Source organism: Elephantulus edwardii, unplaced genomic scaffold (assembly GCF_000299155.1).
Source record: "Elephantulus edwardii isolate Elephantulus edwardi_28Jun2011 unplaced genomic scaffold, EleEdw1.0 scaffold00059, whole genome shotgun sequence".
Taxonomy (NCBI): Eukaryota; Metazoa; Chordata; class Mammalia; order Macroscelidea; family Macroscelididae; genus Elephantulus; species Elephantulus edwardii.
The window spans coordinates 7,717,972-7,736,378 of record NW_006399809.1 but is presented as its reverse complement, the minus strand read 5'-3'; the positions used below and the strand labels follow the sequence as shown (position 1 = coordinate 7,736,378).

The following is an 18,407-nucleotide window of genomic DNA, read 5'->3' as shown; positions in this document are numbered from 1 at the left end:
TAAGCATGATGTCCTTCTCCAAGGACTGGTCCCACCTGGCCACATGCACAAAGTATGTGAGATGAAGCCTCAGAATTCTTGCCTCCAGGGAGCAGCCTGGTTTCACCCTCTTCAGGTCAGACCTGTTTGTTCCCCTGGCAGTCCATGTTATTTTCAACACTCTTCTCCACCACCACAATTCAAAGGCATCAAGCCTTCTGTTATCATCCTTAGTTATTGTCCAGCTCTCAGGTGCATAACAAGTAATTATCAAGACTATGGTCTAGATCAAGCACACCTTAGTCTCCAGACTGACACTGTTGCTCTTCAGTATTTTAGAGAAGTCCCTGACAGTAAATCCTATGGGAAGAGATTATTTATCTTTCTCCTGTGGAATAGCTGGTGGATTCAAACCACGCCCCTTTGTGTTGGCCATGCAATTCCTTTACCACTAAGCGAATGCCTACTTTCTTTAATTTATTAAGCCTTCTGACACCATGGTTAAAATGTTCGCTTGTTAGCCAAAATTTTGGCCATTTGAACCGACTATTCTGTGGAATAACTATTCTGTGGAAGAAGGATGAGATGGCCTGCTTCTTCAAATATTTACAGCCTTGGACATGATGCACGACAATGGCAACTCTGCTGTATTTAAATTTTTTTTTCTTTTTTGTATATTTTTAATTGAGTTTTAATCAATGTTTATACAGAACTTGAATTTGCATTCATTCATTGTTGCACATTTTTCACCCTGCCCACCCAACCCCAGTTTGCTTTTCTCTTTAATCTCTCTTCATTGAGAACAATGTTGGCTCTTTGGTTTACATAAATATTTTTTACTGTGTTGAGGAAATTTCCCTCTATTCCTATTTTGTTGAGTGTTTTAATCAGGAAAGGATATTGGATTTTGTCAAAGGTGTTCTCTGCATCAATTGATAGGATCATGTGGTTCTTCTCCTTTGCTTTGTTAATGTGATGGATTACACGGATTGCTTTTCTTATGTTGAACCATCCTTGCATACCTGTTATGAATCTCACTTGGTTACTGTGAATTTTTTTTTAAGTATCATTGTATTGGCCAAGATTTTTACATCTATGTTCATGAGAGATATTGGACTATAGTTTTCTATTTTGGTAGTATCTTTACCTGACTTTGGTATCAAGGATATGTTTGTTTCATAGAATGAGTCTGGGAGAATTCCATCTTTTTCTATTTTCTGAAATACTTTATGTAGAATTGGTAACAGTTCAATTTGATAGAGAGGATTTTTTTTTTTATAAAATTAATTTGAAAAGCCAAGGGTCCAGGGATCCTTTTGGTTGGAAGTTGTTTTATTACCTTTTCTATTTCTTCTTTTGTGATGAGTCTGTTCAGATGTTCAACTTCAGTCTGTATCAGTTTTAGTAGGTTGTGAGTTTCTATGTACTCATCTTTTCCTCTAAGTTTTCATATTTTTTGAGTATGTAGTTTGTTATCATAATCCATTGTTAACCTTTTTATTTTACTTGGTTCTGTTGTGACATTGCCCCTTTCATCTCTTATTCAGATTATTTGTGTCTTTTCTTTCTTTTCCTTTGTTAGTTTTGCAAATAGTGTGTCAATATTAGAGACTTTTTAAGAACTATCTCCTGGTTTTGTTGATGGTTTCAATTGTTTTACTGTTGTTGGTTTTTTTTTTATTTCTGTCTTAATTTTTATAATTTCAGTTTCCTTCTAGGGTGTTAGGTTTTGTTGCTATTCTTTTTGTATTTGTTTGAGATGTTGGGTTAGAGAGTCAATTACCTTGTTTTCCCCCTTTTCATGTGCTTACTTATTACTATACATTGACCTCTGATTACTACTTTGGCCAAAGTACTTTCTTTGTACTTTCTTTTTACTTTTACGTTTTTCTTTGTACTTTCTTTCTGGTAGTTCTATCTTTTCTTGAGATTGGTGTATTGAAGTCTCCAACTACTATAGTGGTGTTGTCTATTTGCTTTTTTAAAAAAAAGTTTAATTCTTTTCTTGAACACTTTATGCAAGAAAACAAACAAAAACAACAGTGCAAACTATAGCTTTGAAAATAAAGCCTACATACCAAGAACAAGATTTATGTAGCCTTAGAGAATGTCAGATTTTAACCTGTAACCAATTCCTTAACTTTACATTTAATTTGAATATCTGTTGGAACAAAATTGTATATACTCTGATTGAACTTTAGTGCTTTTTAGATAAGTTTTCCATTTTACTTTGTGACATTTAAGATGCATGTAATTGGTTAAAGTATATAGAGTTTGATTAAACAGTTGATGCATGCACCTTTTTATTCTCTTAGTATTTTGAATAACATGTGCCCTAAGTGATATGAACTGATAAGCTAACATTAGTTGGTCTTAAAGTAAAGTTTATTTCAGTAGTGGATTTTTAATAAATTGAGATAAAAGTAAAATTAATGTCTTCTATTAACTATAGCCTGGCACAAAGAACATTTATCAAAGTAGAGAATCTTAATGTTTCTTCTGTAGAGAAATGTCCAGGATAGACTTCAATATACACTTGCAGGAATAACATGATTTAATATCAGTAATAAAAGAAAGAAAAAAAAAAGACAGACAGATGATTCAAAACTTCAAGCTGAAACAAAGTTTCATCCAAATCACAACTAAAAGCAAGAAAAATCCATAAACTTTCACAGAAATCATAATAAAAAGTAAAACAGCTCGGTTGTTAGGAGCCATTGAGCTGATTTTAATCTCCTGGAAATCTTGTGTGAGGAATAAAATTGCCTCCAGGGCTTTCTAGGCTTTGATCATTATGGGAACAGATTGCCAGGTCTTTTCTCTCATGGAGTCTCTTCAAGTTAAAATATAAAGTTTCATTTAAATAATAATAAAAATCAGAAAGTAAAACGATTCTGCTGTTAGGAACCATTGGGCTGATTTTAATCCCCTGGCAACCCTGTGTGAGGAGTAGAATTTCCTCCAGCATTTTCTAGGCTGTAATCATTAAGGGAGCCGATTGCCAGGTCTTTTCTCCCATGGAGCTTCAGGTTAGCAGTGAAGTTCTTAAGTGTTGTACCACCAAGGTTCCTTGCATAAAATATTGATGATAGTATATTTTGAAAATATGCACATATTATGTACTTAACAAATTATATCATGCTTATTAATAATGCAGCTAAGAAATTATATTAACAAGACTGTGAACATACATTTTTCTAATATTAATAAAGCAATAGAAACAATTTCCCATGAGTAGATTCTGTAACGTGGTGATCTATGTCCATCAGATTATAATTGTCCTCCCCAGAGTTCTCAATTATTGATGTTCTGCAAATAGATCTTCAGGTCTCCTTTCCAATGCACTTCTTAGTGACCTTGAAACCACCAACATTGCAGGTAGTAGTGAGTGCTCTGTTTTGTATATTTTGCAGCTCTATCATTTGATGCATAGATATTTATTATTGTTATGTCTTCTTCTTTTAGTGACTCTTTAAGCATTATGTAGTGACCTTCCTTGTCCTTTGTAAGAATTTTTGCCTTAAAATCTATTTTATCAGAGATTAATATCACTACTCATACTTTTTTTTTCTGGTTGCCATTTGCTTGGTATATATTTTTTCCACCGTTTTCTTTTTTTTTTAATAACTTTAAATAATAGTACCTTATTGAATAAGTTTTATTCAGAGAAAAATAAGCTTTAATCTACAGTGGCTGCCAGATAATAGAGTGGAAAGCAATTTTCTTAGTTTTCTACACTGATGTAAAGGTTCATATTAAGTGGGAAAAAAGCCATAAAATTATATTCACAATTATAGTATTCTACCTCTATACATTGCACGTGAAAATTCACGACACTAACACAACTTAAGAATCAACCATTCTTCCAGGTTAGGTACAGCGAATCAATGATGAGGGGGGAAAAATAAGCAAAATCTAACAAACTACATGAAAGCCTTTGTTACATCAAATAAAAATGCAACTTTGTTACAAAGTAGCAAGAAAATATACTAATGTAGTAATTTTAAACTTTTATTAATGATACATACAAATGTAGTAAATACCAAAAAAATATAAATGCATATCTGAAAACTTAAGACTTGAAAATACTTTTACCACTCAAAAATTAATATGGTATTGTACAATAAAAAGATAGGTGTATTTAAGATTGTCCTATTTATTATTTATAGTGTCGTTTAATATGTAGTGACAACTGTAATACAGTAGAAAAGGACAGTTGAAATAAGAAACATTTGAGACTTCCCAGGAGAGGAAGTTTGTGAACTTTCACCTTTGTAACTGTGTCCCAATCCTAAATTCTGCTACCAACTGGCTGCACAGCATTTAGCCTTAGTTGCTACCATTTTCTTTTAGTCTTTCTTTATCTTCACTTTTCAGGTGTGTCTCTTGTAGACAGTGTATTGATGGGTTTTTCTTTTTATCCAATCTGCTGCTACTCTTTTTCTAGTCAGCGGTGCATTCAAACCATTCACATTCAGTGTGATTATTGAGAGACAAGATTTTATTGCTGTCATTTTGTTGAGTTCTTTCTGGTGGTGTTGCTAATTACTTTGGTCAATTCTGCTTTCTGTGGCAACTCTGTAAGGAGGACGTCACTAACTGTTTTCTGCAGTGCTGGTCTTATTGTTACAAACTCCCTTAGGTTCTGCTTTTCTGAGAATATCTTTATCTCTCACTCATAATTGATGGACAGTTTTGCTGGGTATAGTATCTTGATTGACAGTTGTGTTCTTTGAGAGTTCAGTGTATGTCATTCCACTGTCTTCTTGCTCGCATGGTTTCTGCTGAGAAATTGGCAATTAATCTTATTTGCTGTCCCTTATAGGTTACTCTTTGTTTCTCCCTAGCTACTTTCAGAGTTGTCTCCTTATCTTTGGTTCTGGCAAATTTGACTATGATATGCTGTGGTGTATTTCTTTTGGGGTCTATTCTACATGGTGTATGCTTAGCTTCTTGAATATATATTCTCTCATTCTTCATTATGCCTGGAAAGTTTTCTGTAGCAATTCGTCCACAACTTTCTTGGTGCCTTTGCTTCTTCTTCCTGTTCTAGGATTCTGATTAAGTGCATGTTATTTCTCTTGATGGTGTTCCACATTATCCTTAAGCTTTCTTCTTTTTCCTTCTTTTTTGATTCTACTTTTTGTTCTAGCAAATCAGTAGTAACAATTCTATCTTCTACTTCTCTGGTTCTGTGTTCCATTTCTTCAAACTCTGTTCATATGTCCCTCCAAAATGTTGACAGTATCTGAAACGTTGGTCATATTTTGGATTGTGTTTCTTGTTTTACCAATGCCTCTTGTGCCTCGTTTGCTTTATCTGCATTGTTTTGGATTGTTTTTATGAGTTTCTCTTGGTGTTTGCTTGCCGTGTCCTATAATTATTCAAGTTTGTCTTTCACGCATTGAAAATAGTCAGTTGTTGTTCTTTTAAATTCTGTGTCAGAAAGTCCAATCAGACTTTCTGGCTTCAGGAAATTCCATTGATACTGTGTCAGTTCTTTTGGGTGACATCTTGTTTTGGGTTTGTGTAAGATGTGAGGTAGCCTGCTTTCTATGTGACATTGCTATGGTGGAGTTTTTCAAGCCTAGGTGATAACAGGCTCTTATTCTGACGTCACAGCTCCAGAGGATTGTGGGGCAGCTACCCTGCCTGAGTTTCCCTCTGAACTTTTGACTGAAGGGAAAACTTGCTTCTGTTCAGGCGAGATAAGGCCTGTGAATTAGCAACCTACTCTGTAAGACAACTGCTGCAGCGAGGCCAGTCCAAGGTACTCTGGGCTAAAGGCAGCTTATGCCTTGGGAGAGGAGAGGAAATGAAATGGATTCACCTCTAATACTCATCTCTGGCACAGTTCAGAGGGGCAGCAGAGGGTTGTCCTCCAGACATTGGGGCTGAGGCATGAAGGCTGTGGGTCCAAGTGATGAGTTCAGGTCCTTCAAGTGGCAGAAATTAGCTTTCCAGGTGGTGAGGCAGGTCCTCCAGACAGCTGGGGAAGGACTTAAAGGTATCGGGGAGTAACTTCCAGGCAGGTGGGCTGGGACTTCCAAGCAACAGGTGGAGCATTCAGGAAGCAGGACTGGGACTTACAGGCAAAGGGTTCTTGTCTGGCTTCCAAACAGTGAATGTGAGCATCTGGGCAGCTGGGTAAGGTCCTTTACACAGCAGATTCAGAGGTCCAGGCACCAGAGGAGGGGTAACCTCTAGTCAGAGGGTGCTGGTCCCACCAGACAGTGGTGTAATGGTCTAGTGCTCTAGGCAAGAGATCAGTCCAGGACACAAAAGAAATTTTTGAGACAGGTACCTAGCTAATTGGCTGGATAAGCAGCATAGAAGTAACATATTCCAGAAGCAACCTAAAGCCCTTTTGCCACCTTTCTTAATTTGTACTGTAGTTTCCTTATCTATAAAATTAGCATATTATTGACATCTACTCCAAAGTTTTGCTGTGAAGGCTACATAATTATAGATTTAATGTACTTGGGAAAATGTTTGCATGTCATAAGCACTGGACGAATGTTAATTGTCTTAAGCCCTGTCATTTTCTTTTTTTTTTTAAATTGTGATATATATACTTTGGACATGTTGCAAGGAGAGACAGGTCTTTGGAGAGGGACATCATGCTGGGTAGAGTGGAGGGACAGTGCAGGAGGGGAAGACCCTCTATGAGGTGGATTGATTCAGTGACTGGGGTAATCTGGATGGGTGTGTCAGAGGCCATGCGATTGTCACAGGATAGAGCAGGGTTTAGGGCTGTTGTACATAGGGTCGCTATGAGTCGCAAACGACTCGATGGCACATAACAACAACAACAACAACAACAACAATATTTCTTTTAGTGAAGGCTCTCAAAGAGATTGGTTTTCACTTATTCATGTACATTTCTCCCTCTTACTCCCCCATTCCCTTTGTAGTGCATGTACTGTTCCACACTATTGTCATAAACAAAATTTCTAGTCATCCATTTCTTTCATATTGTTCTTCCTTTCATTCCAGTTCAGTAATTATTATCTATTCATTCTTTTTCCACTTATACAGCCACCATCACCACACCCTTACATATCCAGTGATCCAGATGATTACACATCAGTGGGTTTATGATTTTTTCCTTTTATAACTGAAATTCACTCAGCATAATGTCTCCCAGATTCATCCATGCTTGATGATAATTTATGAGTTCATTGTTTTTCAATGATGTGTAATATACTGTTGTGTGAATGTACCACAGTTTCTCTATATATTTGCTTGTTAATGTGCCTTAAGCTGCTTCCTTCTCTTTGCTATTAGGAATAAAGTAGCAAAAAAAAATCCAGGTATACATGCGCATGTTTGTAGCAGAGCTCTGGTTTCCTTGGAGTATATTCCCAGTAGTGAGATAGCTGGTTCCAATGGCATGTCTATTTCAAACTTTTTGAGGAAGCACCAGACTGCCCTCCATGATGACTTTATAATTAAAATGTATCAGCACAGGAGGGGAAGGCCCTCTATGAAGTGGATTGATTCAGTGACTGGGGTAGTTGGGATGGGAGTGTCAGAGACAGTGCCATTGGCACAGGACAGAGCAGAGTTTAGGGCTGTTGTACATAGGGTTGAGAGTCAGTGGCACATAACAACAACAACAACAACCAGCAGTATATGAGAGTTCATGTCTCTGCATATTTGATAGCATTTGTTGCTTTCCAGCATTTGCCCTGTGTTTATTTTTTTACCTTGCCAAATTCTTTGTATATGTAATTTCAGAATTGTTATGATATTAAACACACTCTTCTGGCACTTTCTTCAGCATTATAAGTATCTGTTCCTGACACTATCACTATAATATGCATGGGAACTAAAAGCTAAAATAAATATAGTTAGTTAAGAGTAATACTCCATTCTAGGCTTTGTGCTAAATTAAATATTTAAGTGAGCTCCTGTAACTTTATGAAGTATTTTTACCTCGACTTCTATTTTGCATTTTGGTTATGAGGAAACAGAAGTACAGATTTAAAAATTGTCCAAAGTCACAAAGCTAATGTTTGGTATTATTCTTTAGGTGATATGATAGCTTCATAGAAACATACAATTCTCAGTCCTAAATATTTAAAGTATTAAGGAGTTTCCGATATAATCACAAATATATGTGATGGATATAAAGAAATATGTACGTGTGTGTATGTGTGTATCTCCTCTTACATGCATTATTATATGCATGTTTTATATGCATCATTATGTATATCCTCTTTTAAATACAGAGTAATTTATTAATGGATCCAGAACAGAAGATTAATGAAGTTTAAATTGAAGTTTGTACATAACCAAACAGGAAGTAATGATACTGTGAACTCTTTGGCTGCAGCTAGTAATTAGATACAAGCACTAAGCAAAAGGCTGAGATATTTTAATAACTGCCCCAGTAACATAGAAAATTAAGTCACTTTTATATTCATTATAAATGAATATGTGGTACATAAGACATGAAGTAAAGTGTACAGAATGTTTATTTAGGATGTCCTATGGAAAAGAGAAGAAGAAATTGGGAGTGCGGGAGAAATCAATATGCAGTGTGTCTTAATGTCAGCCTTTCAACCAGAGTGAAATAGGCCACTTAGAATTGTTCTGTAAGATCAATCTTTGGAGTTGTGTCAAATGGAGATGAGAGTGACCTTGAATATAGTGACTCTCTGCAGGAGACATTACCCTGGGAGGTGGGGGATGGGATCATGTATGGAGACTAACGGGTCAAGAGAGACCTTAGAGGTGAATCACAATGAATTGTGGATCACAGTCAATCCTTTCAATTATGGAGATCTGAGTGGTAGATCATAATGTGTAACCCCCATCTCTGTTACTGCATTCTACTCAATGTAGCAAATATAATAAATGTTAAATATTTGACAGAATTTCCTCTAGAACTAAACTATAACATTCTTCTAGAACAAAAATGTCTTAGAAGAGGGAATACTGAGGGGTTGAAGATAAGCAGAAAGTTTTACATATAGGAGAATGGATAAGGAGGAAAACTTTGGGCAAAGCTAAGATAATGCTATTAATCACATATGAATAGTGTCTGCAGTTGTAAATAGCCAAAGTTTTTTGAAAGCATCTTTTCTTGCAGAGGCCCGAGTGTGATCATGGTCTTGACCAGGTGGAATGCCATTGCTGAATGGAGAAGATTAATGGGCCCAACAGACCCAGAAGAAGCAAGGCTCTTGGCCCCAGAATCCATTCGAGCCCATTTTGGAATCAGTATCTTGCACAATGCTGTCCATGGAGCATCAAATTCCTATTCAGCAGGAGAGACCATTAGAGAAATATGTGGAGAACTTGATCATGAAAATCTTGAGGAAAATTAAAGTGTATTTCTTCTTTAATTACTACTTTCTTCTCTTTACCTATTCCAAGAGTTGTGTCTATGGCAAAACTGAGACAACATTTCTCTCCTTCAGATCATGCTGCTCCATCTAACCTTACAGGCAAAAAGGTGAACCATGGACCTGGAGAATTCAGCTGCATGAAGTCAGATCTTGGTAGATGCATTCATGCCCATTTATGAAGACAATGGTCCTAGTGAGACAGACACTCCTGGCTGTACTGATCTTGTTCTCAACCCCTTTGTGTCATTTTCCATGCCAATGTCTCATTTAATATTGTCCCTTTATGCCCCCCACTTCTCCTTTCTGTACTTTGAATTCCAAAGTCCAATTCATTAGCCTGAACTTGGTTCTTTACCAACAACCAGTGAGGAATATATGTTAATGCAATGTAATAAAAAAAGTCTTCAAATGGTATTAATGGTTTATTAATAATTGTTAGTAGCTCAACTAACCTCAAGTTTGGTTGTTCAAACCCACTCAGTGATGCTGTGGAGAAAAAGTTTGGTGGTCTGTTTCTGTGGGTGTCATTGCCAAGAAAAAAAAATTAGGTCAGTTTTACTCTGCAGTGCAAAAATATTTTCCATAAATTAGAATCACTCAACATGAACTTTTGTGTTTTTTTTCTTCCCAATATATTAGAATATCAGAAACTGTAGGCAAAAGGACAAGTAATTTCTAATCTTTGACAAAGAAATACTGAGAAATTGAGTTAGCTGTCTATCATATTGAAGAGAACTGGGTCTATTCAGTTAGTCCACATTTTCTCTCCTTAACAATGTAAGAAGTGATATGATAATGGATGACTTTTCTCATTTTCTTGCAGTCTTTAGTTACATAGCCAAGAACATGGAAAGAGCATGCTCAAAATTGAGTATCTATATACCTATCGACTTGAATATGACTGTGTAAGCTCTTCAGATGTGAAATGCTGTCCTCCTTGAGGAGCAAGCACTGAGATTCACCCTCCAGGGTATAATGATTAAGCAATGTGTAACATTATTAAATTATCCAGTGTTTCTCAATGTTGGTTTGTTGATCAGGTGCAATCTAGCAAAGTTGCTTCTCCTAATGAAGGTTACTAGAACAAAAAAAGAAAGTACAAATCAGGTAGAAAGTTAGTTAATGACAGGTCAAAGTTTATTAAGTAAGAAAGAGAAACTATGAAAGGACAAGAATGGGTCTATTTTGAGAGATGAGAATAAACACCTTATTCTTGGATCTCTGGCTGCTTAGTCTCACACTGCTTGCTTTCATCTGAATCATGCTTGCTAGTACAACTTTATTGATTTTTACTGGTTATACTGATGATTGGCTTAAACAAGGTGGCTCTATAAGCTACTGCTTTGTTTCATCTCATAATTCTTCCCCAGAGCCCTCATCTCTCTTTGACAATTCTCTTTGGTTTCTCTGACCTAACAGTTAAGTAACAGTTAAGTCACTTGTGAAGAGCTAATTATATGATTCTGCTTTAGATAGTCAAGAATAATTTATTCAGTTTTTCTGTATGCTGCATCTTATTTATTTACTATATTCTATAATAAATATATGTAATTTTTATATTTATTCCTGTCCTACATGAGTTATGTAAATGTAGGATATTAAAAAGATACATGAACAACTTTCTAAGAGAGTTCCCTCTAAGAGAAAGAGACAGAATATTGACATGCGCCATAGTGGTAAGAAAATGTATGTAGGATATGGAGAGAGAGAAACTGAGGTACTAACAATCCAGTTTGGGGATGTTGCAGTTTTCAAAGTTAAACAAGGAAGCTCTAAATGATTGTAAAAGCAGTGAACTTAATGATAAACAGAATTACCAGAAAATCCTTTAAAGATTATATCTATAAAATGAGTTTCTGGATTGGCTCCCACACAACCAATAGAGTGGAAGGGATCAGAATGATTACCAGAACATATTTCAAACAGCAAACTCAGAGAAACAAGCATGATAGAGGAGATCTTAAAAGTTATTTTCACTCTTGTTGGGTTGTTAGTGAGTCAGGGTCTCAGAGCAGGAGAGTCAAGAAAGCTCAATCAGGGAGACACCACGATCTCTTGCAAAAGGAATCTCGAATGGACTTGGAGGGAGGGATTGTATAAGAATGAAATAATTTTTCTTTTACATTTCAAAGAGAAGAGTGAACTGCAGGGGAGGGGTGGGCAGAGAAAAAAAATGCACCAATGAATGAATGGAAATCTAAAGTCTCTGTAAACTTTCATTAGAATGAAAAAAAGGGGGGGAATCCCTTCCAAAACAACACAAAATTAGCCCTGTCTTGTAATACATATAGAAGAAATTACATGTAATAATTTATAAATTCTAAACCCTCCTGCAATGATTATATTAATAAAACTAGTCATTTACGCTAATAAAGCTAATTTAACTAATTCCAACTCATGGTGACATCATATGTGTCAGAGAACTGTGGTCTGTAGAGTTTTCAAAGGCTGCTTTTTGGAAGCAATAATCGGGGACTTTTTAATGAGGTGCTTCTGAATGGACTTTCACTTCCAACCTAGTAGTTAACAATCTAGTTAAAACATGTTATCCCTTTCTATCACCCAAGGTTAATAATATTCAGAGCTTTATGTGATTTTTTTTTCTCAATTATGGTGTTTAAATTAAAGGAAGTCATTCAACTTGGCAGCAGGATTCAATTGCTCAGTTAGGACAGTATTAAAAATGTTGACCTCAGCCTTTAGTTCACTGCTTTATGCTAGTGTCACAAAAGCCTTAGTCCTGTTGATTATGGCATCTCCATAACTTGTCCTCCAGTAAGCTTTGGTAAAGGCTTCTAGCTCTAGTACTGGATACTGTAGATATAGAAAAACTATAATTCCACTTTGGCTAGTACTTGATTGGAAGTACTAAAAAGGAAGACTTGTGCTGGAAATAAGCTTGTTAAAAGTGGAATTTGATAGTGGGTGCTATAGGGGAAGATTAAGTCTCACTAGGAAGTTTCTGGGGTCCATATGTTGTGTTTTACTGTTCTGACTAGGGGCAGAGACTGAGGCCTGCTCGAGAATGTGACTTTAAAATCCTTGATGAGGTGGTGGGCTTGTGGGCTGAGCTGGCCTGAGGTCTGGAGTCTTTGGAGTCTCCCTCCACTCTAGAAGTTGGCTAGATGGCCGACATCACAATGGCAGTCTCACCTTGGTGTCAGTCAGACAAGGGACGTTTCTGGGATCCATTTGTTGTGTGTTACTGTTCTGAATCGAGGCAGAGGCCAAGGGCTGCTCAAGAGTGTGACTTTAATATCTTCTTGATGAGGCAGTGGGCTTGTGGACTGGGGTGGCCTGGCCTGACAACTGGAGCCTTTGGAGTGTTCCTCCACTCTGGAAGTTGGCTGGCTGACTGATGCTTGGTGGTGGTCTCATTTTGGTGGCAGTCAGCAAAGGAAAGTCTTGGGAGTCCATTTGTTCTGTGTTACTATCCTGTAGGTCACTCAGCCCTCAGGTCTGTTTTTAAATGTTTTTAAATGGTTGTATAACCCTGATCTGTCCACTTGCTGTACTGAGGTAACTCGTGTAGCTGTGAAGCTGAACACTGTGACACTGATGTTTCAAATGTGAGAATGGTTACCCTTGGTGGACAGTGTTTGGTGGAGCTCCCCGTTTAAAACAAGCTTGGAAGCAGAAGTCCACTTCTGAAATAGTGTGCCTCTGGAAACCCTATGAACCTGGAGAGAGGATGAAAGTTATACAAGCGTCCAGGTCTTTTGGTCATAGGCTCGCTTAAGAGCCTTAACAACAACAAGTACTTTGAGGAGATTTGCATTTGTATGGATTTATAGACCCACCTTTGACTTTTGATTCAAAATATGTATAATTGAAAGAAATGCAAGCAGGAAGAGAATGGAAATGAGAAATAGTTTGTTTTTTTTTTAAATTGGAACAAGTTTGATTTCTGAGGCAGGGTAAAGTTGTTGCCCATCAGAGCCCCATTCCAGGACTTCAAGTTAAAGGGAACTGGCAAGTATGCTCATTCATGGTGGATCCACTGGAGTGGAATTAGGAGGTATGGAGCAATAAAGAGGCTTGGACATGTTTCTTGAGTCCTTTCCACCCATCATACACAGATGTATGGATAAAAAAATAGGGTTGCTGGCTTGAGGAGCAGGGAGTCATGAGAACGCTGTAGGCGATAAACCTGAGTGAAGGGACCTAGTAGTCTAGAACACAGGGAAAAGTGTGGTCTCTTGAGTTTTTAGCTGATATGCTTTGGGAGCTTGTCCAACACATTGATCAGAACCCAACCAAATGGAGAGTAGATGTTCCATGCTGTGAACTGCTGTTGATTGATTGTTACTGCAGTAGCAGCTTATATGTTAAGCACTGGAGAAACCATTTTATAATTTAGCACTAGAGAAGTCATTTTGTTCTTCCATAAACTTATCAATAATATATTTTTCTGAGTCTTTGTGTTTTAGTACAAGCTGACACAGCTTGGTTACCAGTCCCTGACTACATTCTATTCCTGGCCCAGGTCCTGGACACCCGTAATAAGTCAGAAACAATAACAGTTCCCCTAATGTGAAGAAATCTCAACTGCCAACAACAATGACCTTTGTGTAACACCCCCTCCCCCATGCCACATCTCTGTATAAACACCTGATCATTGTTTCCCCTCAGGGTCAGAATGGTTTGAGCATTATCTGACATTCTCAGCCTGTATACTTCAATAAAAAACCTTTATTGACCCCAAGAATCTGACTGTTTAGAATCTCTTCTGTCATAACACTATGACCTGTTGGCTTGCTCTGGATTGGACTTTGTGGATGCAGATGCTCACAGTTCCCAAACGGAACAGAAAATTCTTTAGCAAAAGGGACGTGTTTATTCCCTCAGAGTACTGGTTTGATATAGGCAAATCAGAAATTATCTAAAATGGGGATATTTAGGCATTAAGAATGATGTAGCTGGTTTATGTGCTTTCACAAATGTAGATATTATTAAGATGATTGTAAGGGGAAAGTATTCTTCTAATACAAAATTAGTTAGCTCTGGTGGCCTATTGGCAAGAAGCTGCATTGCAATTCCTAAAGCTCACGGTTTGAATCCACCAGATGCTCTGCTAGAGAAGAAGGGGCAATCTCCTCCCATGCCAGTCAGATTTGATTTGATGATATACAACAGAAAGGAGAAAATTTTAAAAAAATAAAAGAAAATTAATACCTAGACAAGCTAATTGGTGGTCTGTGGCATCAAAGGTTTATTGTTCAAAGTGTCTGTCCTAACCATTGAGTTTGATTCTGCCATTTTTAACATGTTAATTATTGATTGTTGTTGTTATGTACTGTCCAGCCATCTGGGACTCATAGTGACCCTATGTACAATAGCTCTGAGCTCTGCTCTATCCTGAGCCAATATCACTGTCTCTAGCACATCTGCCCCCATTGCCATAGTCACCATGTCAGTCCATCTCCTCCAGGGTCTTCCTTTCCTGCACAACCCTCCCAACTTCCATGCATGATATTTTTCTCCAATGGCTGGTCCCTCATGGCAATATGCTCATCCTATGTAAATAAGAGTTTCAAAATCTTTTCTATAAAGTAGTAACCTTGCTTCACCCTCCCCACGACCTCTCTGCTCTTTTGGCCATCTATGGTATTTTCGATACTCTTTTCCAACACCACAACTCAAAGTTATTGTTATTCACCTTTTTTGTCCACTTAAGAGAATATGCTGAAATTAAAATAAGAATGATATTATCCAATTAGTATCATTGTATATGGTTAGTTTGTTTTATAAAAAGGTTTGATTTTCTTTATGCCACACAGAAAATGAATTAGAGGACTATAAATGTATTGTCTCACACTTTTGGATGCTGGATACCCAAAATCAAGGTTTCAGTATGGCCATGCTTTCTTTGAAGGCTCAGAAGATCCTTCCATGCTTCTTTCTAGATTCTCCTGACTTCTTGCAATCTTTCGTGTTTCTTGTCTTGTAGATGTCTCATTCCAATCTCTACTCTTGTCTACCCATAGCTAAATTTCTTCTGTATCTCTCCTTTAAAATAAAAGTACCACTCATGTTGCTAAGAAGTGATTTTACAATCCCAGAGGCATATAGTCCGAATCCACTGACTTCTCTGTAGGAGAAGAGTGAGCAATTACCTCATGCACATTTTACAGTCTCTGAAAAACTGCTAGAGGGTCAGGTATGAGTCATTTTGACTCAACAGCACACAACAACAACAACATGTTTGATTAGGATTCACTCAACTCCAGTACAGCCTCATGTTGACTGATAATGTCTTCAAAGAACATTTTTCCTCCCCACTAATGCCACAATCACAGCTCTCAGGGGTTAAAACATCAGAACCTACCTTTATCCTCTTCTCCTTCTCTAGCCCTTTCAATTTAAAGTAGTTAATTATTGCTTAAAATGGTCTAATAATATTTGTGTGTATAAAGTTGCATTAAATCGTGCACAGTTACTGCTACAAAAATTTTCCAGAACTTATAAAATTTTCAAGAAAGTATTTTGGATAAAATTTTAAAAACAAACACCTTTAAAAATGACACAACATTTTGCCAGTGGAGAAGGTGGCAGACTTCAATAAGCTGTGCATATAACATCTATCTTGTACAAATATTTTTTAGATAATACATAAAGAAAGGACATTTCTTTTAGGTTATATGATTGTCTTTGAAGTATATATGGATTCTTGAATAAAAATACAATAATGAATGGTTGAAGAGATAAATTTAATAAAACCATAATTGTGCTGATGTTGATCGAAAGGGAATTGAATTTCTCAGGTGGTGCAGTAAGTGTGTGGGATACAGTTGGGTTGTCAATGCAGGGAAATGTCTTTTAGCTTCTAATATAGTTTAGAGAAGGGTAGAAACCTTTCAGACCCTAGCTAAGTAGGCCATACTTGAATCTCAGGTGGAATTTAGGACACAAAAATATGTGTCCTTCAAAACAACTATGTGATATCATCTCACCCCAGTCAGAATAGCAAAATTTAACAGATAAGCAAGCAACAAATGCTGGTGAGGTTGTGGAGAAACTGGAACTCGTATTCACTGTTGGTGGGAGTGTAAAATGGTGCAACCACTGTGGAAAGCATTGTGGCGCTTTCTCAAAAAGTTGCGAATAAAGATACCATTTGACCCAGAAATTCCACTACTGGGAATATACCCTAAAGAGACCATAAATGACATCCAAGTAGATATATGTATACCGATGTGTATCGCGGCTTTGTCTACAATAGCAAGGAGTTGGAAACAACCTAAATGCCCATCAACAAACGAATGGGTAGAGAAGCTGTGGTATATTCGCACAATGGAATACTATGCTGCATTGAAAAACAAGGAACTCATGCAATATTATTCAAAATGGGTGACCCTGGAGGTCATTATGCTGAGTGAAGTACCTCAGTCACAAAAGGACAAATACTGCGTAGTGCCACTGTTGTAAAACAGGACTGACCTCAGGGTTGGGGGGAGACTGAGAAAGATGGGTTCAATAATGTATACTGTATTGAAACAGATGAGGGAGAAAACTGTTTAAAAGAGATATGTGATTGTCATGACAGGTCTAGAGTGAAGGCTACATGGTGGAGTGGACCTGGGGAAGGGTTTGTAAAACAATGAAAGAATTTTACTTTTCCAAGAGTATAGTGTACTAGGGAGGAGGGTTGGGAGGAAAGAAAAGTGCAACAATGAATGAATGGAAATTCAAAGTCCCACCATCAAAGAGAACAGAGCGAGAGTTCTGTGTCCTTGTGTGCTACCACAGCCCACAACATAGAGGACTGATTCAATCATGCATGCTGGTTGGCTCTTTTGTTTCTCTACTTAGTCCCACGGGCTCTCTCTTGAGTAGTAAACATGAAATATTTTTCCCTGAATCCTAATAAGTTCCAGCAGTCCCCCTCTACAGATCTCACTTTTTTTATGGAGATTCACAGTGGCTGTCTTCTACTATGTTGTTGTTGTTGATTGCTTTTGAGTCAAGCACGACTTATATATAGACCCTATGAACAAAAGGCCTGAAGCCCCTCTACAACTATCAATATTTATCAAAGTTCATAGAGTTTCCAGAGTCATGTTATTTAGGAAGTTGATGCCACTCCTGCTCCCAAACCTGTCATAGTGTTCTATTGTTGTTATGTGCCATTGAGTGGCCTGCAATGTATAGCGACCCTATGTACAGAAGCTCTGAAACCTTCCCTGTCCTGAGCCAGTCTCACTAATTCTGAGACACCAATCCCCATTGTCCCAGTTGATTGTATCAATCAATCAAATTGCCTTCTGCCTGGACTTTTCTGATGCCCTTTCTACTAACTGTAGAACTCCGGTGGATCTACCAGTGAAACTTCTAGGGCTGATGCTTGACTGAACTGTATCTGAACTTGCTCAAGCTTTGGACAATACTTTGGATGACCTCCCAAGCTCATTTTTCAATGCTTTCAATGAGAGAAGACAAATGATTCAGCACTTACCCAAGTGATTTTAAACTGTTGAAATATCTCAATAGAAAATATACAAAATTATTGGAAGACTACAAATGTTAACAAAATTTAAAAAAATACATTAGATTGAGTTAGAAATGATATTTTATATTACTCAAGGATGCCTTGGACTTCTGATGTTAAAGAAGAGTACTAAGTATCTTTTGAATTGCCAAAAAGAACAAACAAATGTGTCTTGGAAAAGGTGCAGTCAGAGTGCTTTTTGGAAACAAGGATGAAAAAGCTTCATCTCTCATACTTTGGGCGTGTTGTTAGAAGAGACTACTTCACAGAACAAGATATCATACTCAGAAAGGTCAGAGAAAGAGAGGAAAGACTCCCAACAAGATGAATAGACACACTAACTGCAGCAACGGTCTCTAGTGTGTCAGAGATGATGAGGATGGCACAGAATAGGGTAGGGTTCATGTCTATTAGTCACAGGATCACTATGAGTCATACTCCACTTGATAGCACATAATAATGAGACACTATAACAGAATTTTAGCCATAATACCATTATGTATTTAACCTCAGTTACTTATTATTCAATTTCTTTTTTTATAGTTTCTGGTTTTATTTTTTTAAATAATTTTAATGAGCATTTA

At 37.1% G+C, this 18,407-nt stretch overlaps 1 protein-coding gene across 1 annotated transcript in view; it reads left to right on the top strand.

Moving 5' to 3' along the window:
- Positions 1-9,314, top strand: part of NME8 (NME/NM23 family member 8) — a 95,239-nt gene extending 85,925 nt beyond the window's left edge. Inside the window, exon 15 of the mRNA XM_006887623.1 lies at positions 9,077-9,314. Coding sequence (XP_006887685.1) covers positions 9,077-9,314 — 238 coding nt within the window. The remainder of the gene's footprint in view (positions 1-9,076) is intronic.
- The last annotated feature ends 9,093 nt before the right edge of the window (positions 9,315-18,407 follow it).